The 13224-nt window shown below is 39.0% G+C and overlaps 1 protein-coding gene across 10 annotated transcripts in view; it reads left to right on the top strand.

The window, feature by feature from the left end:
* rxrgb (retinoid X receptor, gamma b) overlaps positions 1-9897 on the top strand; it is a 37235-nt gene extending 27338 nt beyond the window's left edge. For 6 of the 10 annotated variants that reach the window (XM_074635514.1, XM_074635509.1, XM_074635510.1 and 3 more), the window contains 8 exons: positions 978-1122; positions 2763-2954; positions 4516-4676; positions 5961-6090; positions 6611-6743; positions 7701-7792; positions 8093-8198; positions 9351-9897. In XM_074635514.1, the coding sequence (XP_074491615.1) occupies positions 978-1122; positions 2763-2954; positions 4516-4676; positions 5961-6090; positions 6611-6743; positions 7701-7792; positions 8093-8198; positions 9351-9498 (1107 nt within the window). In that variant the 3' untranslated portion in view covers positions 9499-9897. The remainder of the gene's footprint in view (positions 1-977; positions 1123-2762; positions 2955-4515; positions 4677-5960; positions 6091-6610; positions 6744-7700; positions 7793-8092; positions 8199-9350) is intronic. The other 4 variants (XM_074635516.1, XM_074635507.1, XM_074635513.1 and 1 more) reach the window with 2 other exon arrangements.
* Positions 9898-13224: the final 3327 nt, after the last annotated feature.

Genomic DNA, 13224 nt, shown 5'->3' with positions numbered 1-13224 from the left:
TCAACTGGGGGAGTTTCATGTTTGTTAATTTGTATTACTATTCACCCGTAGTGTCTTGCAATCAGTATCTTTAAAGTCCGTTTTCTCAAAATGATTTTTTTCTCAGACTCTGAGCCAGATATCTCCACTTCAGTATCACTCACATACAACAAACTTTCCAGTTTAATTTATACACTGTTTTATTCCTAAACACAGAAACACTGAAAATGTTTTTTTTTATGGTATTTTCTTATTTATAGAGTGATAAAAACCTGACCTTATCCGATGTTCACAATTTCTATTCTGGAAATGTATGAAAATTAGCCCATTTTTAATAAGATAATGCCTCATTTGCATATTTAAACACATAATTTCAGAAAACTTGTAATACAAAAGCTAATTGTCTTTATGTAAATAATCAAAAGGGGAAGTTTCATGGTGATATCTCTTAGTTAAAATTGTTAACCCATTCACCTGTAGTGTTTCTCCTGTTGTGGACCCACCTGGGACGCCGTTATAAGAAGCTGATGATTAATGAAAACAATAATTTGGACTGGTGAAACAAATTGATCAGAACTCTCATGTCTTAACATATTTCAATATCAGAAGACCCAACACATGAGCGCCCTCTGCTGTTTATGTCTGAGAACTGCACTTTTTGCACACGTTACGCCTCTCCTTGTCAACGAACACTAAAAAACCTGTATGACGAGCCTCAGACAGAAGCCTCAGACAGAACCCTCAGCACCACCCACTAACCGAGCATGTGATCCCACCCTCTGTACTTTCACAATAACGTGTGTGGGTGGGGAGCAGAAAAAATAATATGGGTGAGCGGAAGACAAAATGAGAAAATAGAGGAAGGGGGGTGTGTGTCATGAGACACGACATGAGCCCAACTACTTTTCACTCTTACTTCCTCTCTGCTCCATTTAGTTCACTTCTGGCCACCTCGGCTTCAACTCTTTGTCTCTGTTATCTCTTCCTATCATCCTCAGATGAACTCTATGAACAGTGTTAGCAGCTCGGAGGACATCAAGCCTCCGCCGGGCCTGCAGAACCTGGGAAACATCAACTACCAGTGTACGAGCCCCGGGGGAATGTCAAAGCACATCTGCTCCATATGCGGAGACCGCTCCTCAGGTAATGTTAGCGGGTGAGGAGGGGGGAAAGGGGTGGGCAAACACATTTACTGTACACTCCCACCCACCACAAACATCGCCACCCTGATAACTGAAGGGACGATAACAAAGACAGACTGATGTCAAGGCTACTTGTCAGGCATTTTGACAGGTTTATTAGTGCAATGTTGATTGTGCTCTTTGATCATTTCGACTGTGAAACTCTGAAAGGTGCACCTGAAACCAGAAAGCAGCATTGAGAAACACCGCAGCTCAAGTTAGAAAACGGAAAGCAGAGCGCAAATGGATAAAAATAATAATCCTCATATTCGCTACAAGGCTACTTATTCACTATTCTGAAATAAATAAGGCTAGACAAGTCTTTTTCTCAGCATCAGCAGGAATATGGCGCCTTGTTTACCACTTTTTTAAGTGAAAAAAATCGAAAATATCAGACTGTCTATAAATTCCTAACCTAACCTATCAGTGGTTTATAACCATCTGAGAAATTGGAAATTGTTTGGAAGAGGGCAGGCACTTTAAAAAAATACATGGCAGGTGATTGGATGAACCACCTGTCAATCAAAATCTTACTGAAGCCAGTCGGGAGAAGAGCGGAAACATCTTTTCCACCGAGAAAAGCCTTCAGTGCAGTCCTTTGCCTTCTATCAGTGAAGAAATACTCTCCATTTCTGATATAACTGATGCTATTGTAGTTTGTACGCTAACGTCTTCAGGAGCCGCCGTTGTTGATTAGAACAAACAGTCGCCGCTCCGTGTCGCATCACACACACCCAAGCCACACCCGTAGATGCTGTTTGGTCCGTGATCTGGCTTGCCGGACACAAACGCATTACTTGAAGCTTGACAAGATGGATTTTCATGTGCTATGTGATCCTGTGATTCTTGCGTGATCTCCGCACAGAGACAATGGGGTCAGATTGTCAACATTCAATGCTATCAATACTGAAATTCTGGAGGATTTAGTGAAGCATCTGCTGTTACGACACCCTGCCAACCAGCTTTTTCAAAAATATTTTCAGTTGCTTGTAAATGGATGTGCGGAAAATTGTCAATGGATCACTGCTATCAGGCATTTTTCTAAAATCACTGACAACCGAAGTTGTAATGCCTCTTCTAAAGAAAGGCAACCTGGACACCTTCAGACCTCATCACAGCACTGATTAAAGTGTTTAATGACATTAGTCTGAATACTAATTCAGGTAAAACATCAGTTTTAGTGCTCATTGCTCATTTCTCAGTGCAGCCTTTGATACTGTGTGTGTGTGTGGGATAATCTGGTACAGTCCTCAGTTGGTTCAGATCATATCTCGAAGGCAGGAGCTGTGTTATTGCCATTGTTGATCATAAATCTGAGCAGGTCACCATGACATGTCGCTATTATTTAACCTAAACATGCTCCTTCTGGGTTAAATTATACACGACAATAACATTTATTATCACAGCGGCACTCTAACTGTACTTCTGCTCTATTCTATTTGTATTTTATTTCATATTTTCTGTTTTTAAATCTCATCTTGATGTACCCAAATACAGGTTTACAATCTGGTTACCTTCCACGTTAACCTTTTATGCACTGAGAGATAGAGGCATATTGTTGGGTCAAAGCAGTGCTGATGGAGTGGACTGTGTCTCCAACAGGAAAGCACTACGGCGTGTACAGCTGCGAGGGATGCAAAGGCTTCTTCAAGAGGACCGTCCGTAAAGACCTCACCTACACGTGTCGAGACTGTAAGGAGTGCCTGATCGACAAGCGCCAGCGAAACCGCTGCCAGTACTGTCGCTACCAGAAGTGCCTGGCCATGGGCATGAAGAGAGAAGGTGTGTGTGCAGGTGTGATATGCTTAAGGATCGGTCTGGGCATGAGCTTCAGGCTTGTGTTCATGATCATTATTATTTCCATCATTACAAATGCATGTTGAGGGGAGATAAGCATTGTTCAACCCTGCAGAAATTCATTTTAAATTCTAGTCAAGATCCCCATCTTTGATGTTATGGTGCAGTCAGAACAAAGTGGCATTTTGGGCCTGAATATTTCACTTCATTTACTGTAAGCACGCTATAATTTCAGTGAAGAGCTGGAATAAGCAGATACTGAAATGATCCCGATCAGCGAAACTGCTTTGAAGCTGCTAAAGGGGACATTTAAAGGTTCTCTATACAATATCCAGAGCATTAATATAGCAGCAAACAACTATGAATGTCTACCCGAGCAGAGAATGAAGTCACACTCCCTCTATGTGTGTTGTAATCAGAGCTTCTCATTGCTTTGTTTGTTGACATCGCCAGGCCAAGCTTAGGCTTGCCGCTGTAGTCGGTGTTACACGTTGTTCGGGCATACACCGATCACATTACTTGCCCACCGCCCCCACCATTTTCGCATATCAGCGCCGTGTTATCAATACATTGTTGGTCGAAGGACGCTACAAGCTGAGAGTGAAAGTGTCTGCTCCGTATGGAGTCTCAGCTCAGAGTAGCACGAGTCAGATTTCACACACGGGATGAGAGAGAGTTGACAGACAAGACAGAGGATTTGGTGTCAAAGCGAAAAGCAAAATCGCCTATTTGGCAATATTTCGGATTAAAATCCAATGCTAGAAGGGAACCATAACGTTAATAAGGCAGTCGCCGAGCGGAGGACGAAGCAGTCACAGCCGGTGTGCATGGTGGAGCCGCGCCGGGTGGAAACCTTCAGCCCTGCAGCGAAAGCTGGACCGGAGAGGCCAGACACACAGCCACCTGATGTTAAAGATCAAAGTAAGCGCTCTGCATATACTGAGCGTCATCTTTTCTTATGAAATATCCGCTGTAATCGGTAACACCGATGTTGTCACAAGTTTATTAACCGGTGTGAAGATTTCCTCACTGTCACATTCCTACCGTGCATGCTCTTAGTGCATGTTTGCGCATGTGAGCGTGCCCCATTGGATAGTTTACGGCCGCCGCTCTGCACTGCGCTTTTACAAAGGTTACAGCTGATAACGCCATCCCGACCGACAGCATCGCCGCAGAAGCATAGCACCCACCCTCCGGTTCCCCCCCGGGTTAACACTGTTAACTCCGTCAGCACTAATGCTGTTGTTTTCACCGTTAGCTACGAGCTGCTGGCTCAGTCGTCGCCAATAGAAATTATCCCAATCTCGCATTTAATACCACAATCTTTGGCTTTAGGGCATTGTGATGGGACTTTTCTGACATTTTATAGTCCAATGAATAAATTCATTAATTATTGGGTTCAGAGGCTGCACCTTTAGTCTTCTTATAGTCAAACTGTAAAGCGGAGAGCCACTTATATTATTGTCCAGTTCAGAGTTAACATTAGTGATATTATGGTTATGCTGATGGCAATAATCATGGGGGGGTTTGAAATATATGTGTTTGTGTGTGCGTGTAGCGGTACAGGAAGAGCGGCAGCGTGGAAGGGAGCGAGGGGAGAGCGAGGTGGAATCTACCAGCAGCTTCAACGAGGAAATGCCTGTGGACAAGATCCTGGACGCTGAGGTTGCGGTGGAGCCCAAAACAGAGACGTACAGCGACGGCAGCCCCAGCAATTCAGTACGAAACCACAGACACTGAGCTCAATTATTAATCTGTTTTTATCATGAGGCTGAGGTGGTTCCGACAGTAACAGATGGAGGAACCACAGTATGGTTAAAAATGTGCTGCTTTTTATTATTATGTTGGCCCGATCGGTGGTGGTCAAAGAATATCCTCCCAGATGAGTTAATAAGCTCTTTGCTATTGCGAAGCTGAATGAAGGAATATGATCAGTCCAAGTCAAATTAGTTCTCCAAAAACTGATGTGTTAGATCCAATAATTGCTAGATTCAAATGTTTTTTTTTTGATTAGTAAGCTACTCAAAGATAAATAACACAAGGGACTAAATCCAGTCTATAGTGTGACTCAGTAATAGAATCAAGCTACTGACAGCTGCTCTAAAGTCTGGTTTTGCTTTTTTTACCATGATACCCAGATGTCAGTAAATGATCCGTGAAGTAGACACAGAGCTAGAGTGAAGGTACTGGTATCATACTAGAAACTACACAACCTCAGGAATCCATTGGTACCAACCATGTCATACTAGCATGTCGGGAAGGAGGCTGATAACACTCCAAAGTCAGGCTGCGTTTTGGCGAGGAAAAAACGGGCATGGCCATTTTCACAGCGGCCCCTTGACCTCTGACCTCAAGATATGTGAATAACGATGGGTCCAATGGAAACCCACGAGTCTCCCCTTTACAGACATGACCACTTTATGATAATCACATGCAGTTTGTGGCAAAAAACATGTTTTTTTTTATGCATGCAGTATAAATGTGTTATTTTTGCCTATTCTAAAAATGGAATATTTATGCATACTGGGGGTCCCTAAACAGTGTTGGAATTACATAAATCAGGTATGACTGGAAAGTTGTGACTCTTGTGGATCCATTGAGCCCAATTGTATTCATGTGTGATGATGTTAGTCCCCATAGTAGCCATTTCATTGTAGTAAGACCATTTTTTGAAATTTGACCTCACTGTATAAAATGACCTGTGGTGACCTCTAGGATAATCACAGCCTCATGAAACTTTACAGCCACAAATTAAAGGCCATTCAGAGGATGGATGGCTTTCCTAGGTAGATTGACAATAAGGATGTTTCTCAGCAGTTTCCATGACAGAAGTGCTCACCATTGTCTCTTAGGGTTAAATCTTTCACAAGTCTCGAGAGGAAATTGATGACCCAGAAATAGCCACAACTGCACCTCCTCACTGATCGCTGTCAGACACGTTTAGATGTCACTGCAGAGTCCACCAGCACAGTTGTTGACTGTTTCGTTTTTGCATTCTTCCAGACCAACGACCCCGTCACGAATATCTGCCAAGCAGCAGACAAACAGCTCTTCACCTTGGTGGAGTGGGCCAAAAGGATCCCGCACTTCTCCGAACTCCCCCTCGATGACCAGGTCATCCTACTGCGAGCAGGTAGACACACACACAATCCCATACATGCAACATACATAGAGTATATAGTCTATATATGGAGGGGATGCACGGCATTAATGCAACACAAAGAAAAAACTACACACATACACTTCCCTACAACAGTCAACAGGCCTTTCATTGTCCTCGTGGTGGTGTAGCATTTCCTGCAGTGTAGTTATTCGTCCCCAGGCAGCCAGTCTATTTGAGTCTTTTACATTTGCTAAATACATTTTGCCATCTAGTTTAATGGAGCAGTGAAACCAAATATAACTGGACTATTTGTCAAGTCCCAGCAGTGCGGTTTGCAGCCACATCAGCGCTGACCTCTGCTGGTGAGATATTTCACACACAGGCCTGAAGGAGGAAGTCAAGAAGCCACACAGCAGACCTAATAAGAATCATTATGTAATGAATAATAAGACTGATAAATCACACAAATGATGTCATGTATCAGTTACACAAACTTGACTTAAAATGGAGGGATAAAAAGGATGTTTTTTTTTTGTTTTTTTGCATCCAGGCTGGAACGAGCTTCTTATCGCCTCTTTCTCGCATCGCTCAGTCACGGTAAAAGATGGCATCCTGTTGGCGACGGGCCTCCACGTCCACAGAAACAGCGCCCACAGTGCCGGAGTGGGCTCCATCTTTGATAGGTAGGTAACATTCAGAGGTAAAGACAGAGACATATTTTATGGATATTTCATATTATATTCAATGCATAAAAATAACAGTACAGAACAACTGATAAACTGTACAATTTACCCAAATAGCGAACGCAACAACTGCAGGAAGTTTGTGTAAAATGAGTGATTTGGATGAATTTTGAGCAGATATTTCCTGTGAATATTTCATCAGAGATGAGATTTCCTGTTATTTTTGATACAGCTCTCTGTCTGTATACTGTTTTTTTTTGTTTTTTTAACAATCATACATACTTAATAGGCTTCTTTTTTTGACAAATTCAGTGTTTTCTTGTCCCTGACACTTGGCCATTGTTCTATTAGCTCTTTGGTTGTTTTAACTGATTACTTTTCAAATTTCTAAGTTTATATCTTAAATACTAATCCAAACTTTAAAAATAACAATTTAATTTAGTTTTCTCACAGAAATGAATGAAATGCTGAGATGTAGGACACCTTTGTTTTTAAAAAATTGCCTTAAAATCAAGAAGGCCTCACAACCTCCCCTGAAGCTTTGGTGACCCCTAGTGAGTTACCGTATTGTCTTTTAAAACAATTTGGTTTACACGGCTGTAACCATCAGTTACAGCCTCCTCCTTTCGGTCACAGAGTAGTCTTATTTTCTTTTTGTTACAAGAGGAATTTATTTTTTTATTTTTTGCTTTTATATCTGAAAAGTCTTATGATGTTGCCAGTGGTGTGTAGTGAAATGCGAGGGCTTGGTATTAATCAACAACCCTATCAAACCACTGCAGATATATTACGGTCATTTTGTGGTCTGAGGTAGGAAAACTTTTACCAAATGCTCGTATAAGCTACTGTTGTCTTAGTTTTTGTTGAGAAATGGGGGCAATGTTTATAGTTTTGTTTTTTGCTTCATTAACATTCATTGTCAAAACTCTCTAATGTTATTCATTCGATCTCCTGCAGAGTCCTGACAGAGTTGGTATCTAAAATGAAAGATATGCAGATGGATAAGACGGAGCTCGGCTGCCTGCGAGCCATCGTCCTCTTCAACCCAGGTCAGCTCGGCTTCCACTCACTCTTCACTTTTAGACAACATGCTAGAACACCTCGGATGAGAGGTTTATCTGCATTTTGATTTTCCCTCAATGTCTGCTAAATGAGGTAGAGCATGATGCAAACAGTGGATTTGTATGTATTTGACATGTACATGATACTGAACTTAATATCTTCATGGCAGCCTGGAGGGACTTCACTATGAACCCATGTATTTTTACCAGTAAATACGCTGGCTTTGAGATATTGTGGATTTAATGTTTTATTAGTGTAACGTTTGGCCCTGACTGTTTTTGTTTCAGATGCAAAAGGTCTCTCAAACCCGCCAGAGGTCGAAGGGCTGAGGGAAAAAGTTTACGCCTCATTGGAGTCGTACACGAAACAGAAATACCCAGACCAGCCTGGCAGGTAGGAAACACACTGTATTACATTACAGCATCAATCAATATCAAACACCATTATTTAATTGCTGCTTTGGCTTGTGCGTAGCAATGAAGATTGCAGACTACTTTACATTACAGCTCTTAAACACTTGCTACAGCATTAGTTCTTAAAAGGATCGAGTTCGGCCGTGTTACTGCTAATAGAAAATGGGCGCAATTGATTATTTTAATTTACTGTTGGGAGCTGAATAAGATCAACAGATGATGTGAACTAAAAGCCTACACCGTCAATTTATTTCAGTATATAATAAGTTATATAATTATAATAAGTTATAATAAGTTAAAATTAGATATCATTATTATTATTATTATTATTATTATTATGTTTGGCTGTATCTCCTTACTCCATTTTATTTTCTATATTTTCTTTTTTGAATTATTTTTTCTTCTTTTTTTTTTTTTTATTATGTTATGGCATGTTCTTTGTCTTAGTCATTGATATTGTATGATGAAGTGATTTTATATCTTGGAGAACAGAGCACATGTATGGTTTAATTGAGTCAATAAATAAAAAGTAAAAAACTATTGTAATTGACAGCATAAAAAAGAAGAAATACATTATATATTACCGTATTGGATTTATTCATTTTCTTAAGTAGATGTATTGATAATGTAACGAAAAAAAAAAATACAGCATTAAAAGTAGAATTCTTGGATTCACTTAAAACTTGAAAACATTAGCAGCAAATAATACTTAAACATTGTGAGTAAAAGTACTCATTAAACTGCAGATGCATTCAAATGTATGCAGGATTTTTAAGTTATAGGTGGTACTAACGAAATATGATATTTGATAATAAACTGAAGAGCAGTGCATCATTTATCATGTGCTTTTGCATGTTTGCATAAATCTTGATCAACAAAGTAACTATTAACTACAGTTGTAAGATAAATGTGGTGGTGTAATATTTCCAAATGCAATCAATAAAATGTGAGTATGTAGTATGATAAAATATAAAAATATAAGACTAAAAGAAGTGTTTTGATAAAAAAAAATTATAAGTATTTTATTAAAATGGGATGCAATTTTATAGATCTTGAATGGTAAACATAATAATGATTTTCTACATAATAGGAAATGCTGACCACTACAGTCTGTGTCTTCTACTTTCTGCAGGTTCGCCAAGCTGCTGCTCCGCCTGCCCGCCCTGCGCTCCATCGGCCTCAAGTGTCTGGAACATCTGTTCTTCTTCAAGCTGATCGGGGACACGCCCATCGACACCTTCCTGATGGAGATGCTGGAGGCGCCGCATCAGATCACATGACACCAGTCCCCCCCTTCCCCCTGTACATACTCCCACATTGTCAGCGATATGAAGACGGAATTAAAAAAAGACTTGATTCAAATTGTAAAACAGCATATTTTGTACCAAGCGAAACATTGTAATTAAAATATTAAAAAAAGTATTTTGAGGTTGCGGGGAGGGTGGAGTCTTGAGACGGAGGATCGAGTAAACTGTCAAAATGAATTCTAATAGAATTGTTAACAGATTTCTTTTGTAAATAGATAATTTCAGGTGTCCATTTTAAAAGCAACCCAATGCAATTTGAAAAGGAATCATATTTTATTCAAAGAGGAATTGTATAAAAAAAACAGAAACCATCCATGCATTTCTTAAAACACATCTGAGAATTCTTACAGAATAAAGTTATTTAAAAATTTATGTGAAATGTGTTGTTTGTCTTGTATTTTTTTTTTTTTTTTACTTGTCATAAAACTGTGCCAAAGTTTGAGCTAATGGAATTTTTGAAGCCAGTGCAAATATTATATAATTGATTGATATTTTGTATATGGCTGCCTCTAAAATCCAAATTCATTTATTCTTGATAATCTGAAACAGATTTTTATTGTAACGTTTAGAAGTTAATTCATATATTTGAGTTAAGTTACTAAAAATATATTTACAATGTTTACACAGCTATTTATTTACATATGTATGTTTACAAGATTATTATTTACATATTTACATCAGCAGCATCTTTGAAATAGTTATAATAATATCTTGAATCTGCCTGTAAATAATAATCTTGTAAACATAAATATGTAAATAATTAACTGTGTAAACATTGTTAATATATTTTTAGTAACTTAACTCAAATATATGAATTAACTTCTAAACCTTACATTATTATGTGTCTCTAAAACAACACAAGGGAACTTCTAACTTCGGTATTTTGGAAGGGCCTATCTAGAAGGTAACACGCAAATAGCGAAACACTCGCAAGACGGTTAAGGTTAGGCATCGACCTCGTATATATATCTATGATTGACCTGATAATTAAGTTTAGGACAGGTCGTTGGGCATAATCTCACGGGAGTTTTTGCAAGTTTTTGCACGTTTTCGCAATTTGCAGGTTACCTTCTAGATACAACATTTTGGTCCGAGTCTCAAGGTGAAGTCTCGTTCTGAAATCTCGCGAGACAGCGGTGGAATAGTGGAATACATCCAGGGCGGAAACGCGAGTGCCAGCCGGGCAGAGTTTGTTGTGTTAGAGTTCAGAAAGTGTAGCTTAGTGTTATCTAAAAGATTTTCAGTGTCACGGCTGAATATTTAGAGGATTTCGACAATGTGGATGAAGTGTTTGAATTCATTGGCCGTCCGTATTTATGCCCGCAGAGGAAGAATGATGTAAAGAGCATAAACAGTGGGACCTGATATTCAGATTTCACTATGATACTTGCGGGACTTGGACACAATAATAAACCGGATCAAGCGAAAGGTAGAGAAAAATGTTCTATTTCTCTGTAAGGGTCCTTTCCATAATGTTGTCAGATACTTGGGGTGTTTTCACACTTTGCCCCTTTCAGCCCTCCAACAAATTTGTTTTGAAATCGGCAGAAGGAGAGCTAGTTCACTTTAGTAATGTAAGGAGGTTCTGTTGAGGTACATCATGCGTTGTGTTCAAGCTATTCAGTAAAAATTAGTACTAGGCGAAAATTACAATTAACCTCCAAACCGGGACGCTCGGGCACGCGCTAATATGCACGCACCATAGGCGTTTTCATCAGGATGGCTGACTTGGCACACCTGTGACGCATTTGAGCACGGAGTGGGATCAGAAAGAAGGTATTATTATAGGTGGATGCATTAGAGGCGAGGTGAGTGACAATCAGGACTTATCACATTCACTACTTTCTCCCCCTTTAATCACAGGACCATCCCCCTCATGACGCACTGACATTTTGGGAGTCCTGTAGAGAGTTTCCCTCAGAGGAAAAGTATTGTTGTCTGGGCCTACGTACATTATTTTTCAACTTGTGACTGTTGAAAACCGGGATATTTGAGTGTTTTACAGATATGTGTTGGGACACGTCAGCTTGAAACCGGGACTGTCCCGGACAAAACGGGACGTCTGGTCACCGTATGTTACCATGATGTGTCCAAATATAATCTTGTAAAATGTAGTTTTTGGCAAGAATATTGAATAAATACAGTTGTTTGAAGATGTTTTCACAGCAATATAAAATAGATATTAGAGAGGGGAAAAGAACTGAGTCCTTTTTCTATTGGTCCACTCTTTTGGTCCACTTTAAGAGAACTGAGTTTGGTTTGTTTAAAAAGGACTATATGTGAAAACACACTTATAATAACAATCTGAGCCTGTCAGTGGCAAAAACAAGCACTTTTAGTGAATATTGAATCTGCCCCTACAGCGTTTACCCTAATTTAAAAAGTAGTTGTCTCTATTAGTCACAAAAACATGGAACAATAAGGTCCAGGTTGAAAAATACAGAAGTTGCCTTTTAAGACAGGGTGCTATATATCTTGATCAATGGCAGCATAAATGTTTAATACATAATTTAGATTTATTTTTTTTATTTAGAATTTGTAACAAATAAGTAAAAACAAAACAATAATAGCAAAAATATTAACAATAAACATATAGCAAATTTCTCATTAACAACATAAATAAATATTAGGCTACATGTCCGCTTCCCCAATACTCAAACAATGAACTCAATATTTCTCATTTATACAACTCATACTCAACCACCCCAATGCTATTATGTACAACCCAAATATCCACCCAGTGTCAATCAGATATAACTTAAACAATTACCTGAAATCATCATGAAAATATCATAAAAACATTACTGAATCACAAGTAGAAAAAGAGTAATATATATATATATATATATATATATATATATATATATATATATATATATATATAATCTGTTGACAGAATATTAATTTTCTCATCATATTTGACTGATCTGCTTAAATGTTTTGTTTTATTATTTTCCAGACAAAAGCAGCCAACTGTTGTCTCTTCTTTACACTTCCAGTCGTTGGCCACCAGATGGTGTCCACAGAGTGTAAACACCGCAACACAGATGCTGCTTCATTCATAGCATGTTTGATATTCCTGTATCTTCCTCCTCTTCCTCCTCCTCCTCCTCCTCCTCCTCCTCCTCCTCCTCCTCCTCCTCCTCCTCATGGTTCCAGTCTGCCACAGTTACAGGCCTCAACATCAGGGTCTCTGCATCAGCAACACCTTCACTCCTCATGATGTGAAGACTGCTGGTGGTGAAGGTGGTGGTGTCGTATGGGAATGTAAATGTAAACAGAACGAAACAACAAAATGTGGACTATAGTGGAGCAAGACCGATAAATCATTCAGGCCGATACATTGGCTTATAATGCTCACTTATCACAGATACATCGGTATCAGTGTTGGCTGATAAGTAACAAGACATACTGTAGCAGTAATGTACGGAAATGCTCAAAGATATATTTGAAATATAGAAACATTGTTGCTCAAAATGTGTGGAAAGATGCATTTACACATATATTAAAGACTAATGATCATTTAAAAAAAATATTGTATTGGCCTCAAGATTAGATTAGATTGTTCATTATGTATTAATACATGATCAGTCCAGCTGTCATATAGACCTATAGCTTTTGCTTTTCTTTTTTATATCTTTCTACTGAAAACATATCTGAGCTTTTGAGAAAGTAAATCTTGATTCATAACAAGAACAT

This window comes from Sebastes fasciatus, chromosome 5, assembly GCF_043250625.1.
Source record: "Sebastes fasciatus isolate fSebFas1 chromosome 5, fSebFas1.pri, whole genome shotgun sequence".
In the NCBI taxonomy this organism is placed as follows: Eukaryota; Metazoa; Chordata; class Actinopteri; order Perciformes; family Sebastidae; genus Sebastes; species Sebastes fasciatus.
The sequence above is the reverse complement of the archived record's forward strand: the minus strand, read 5'-3'. Positions and strand labels throughout refer to the sequence as shown.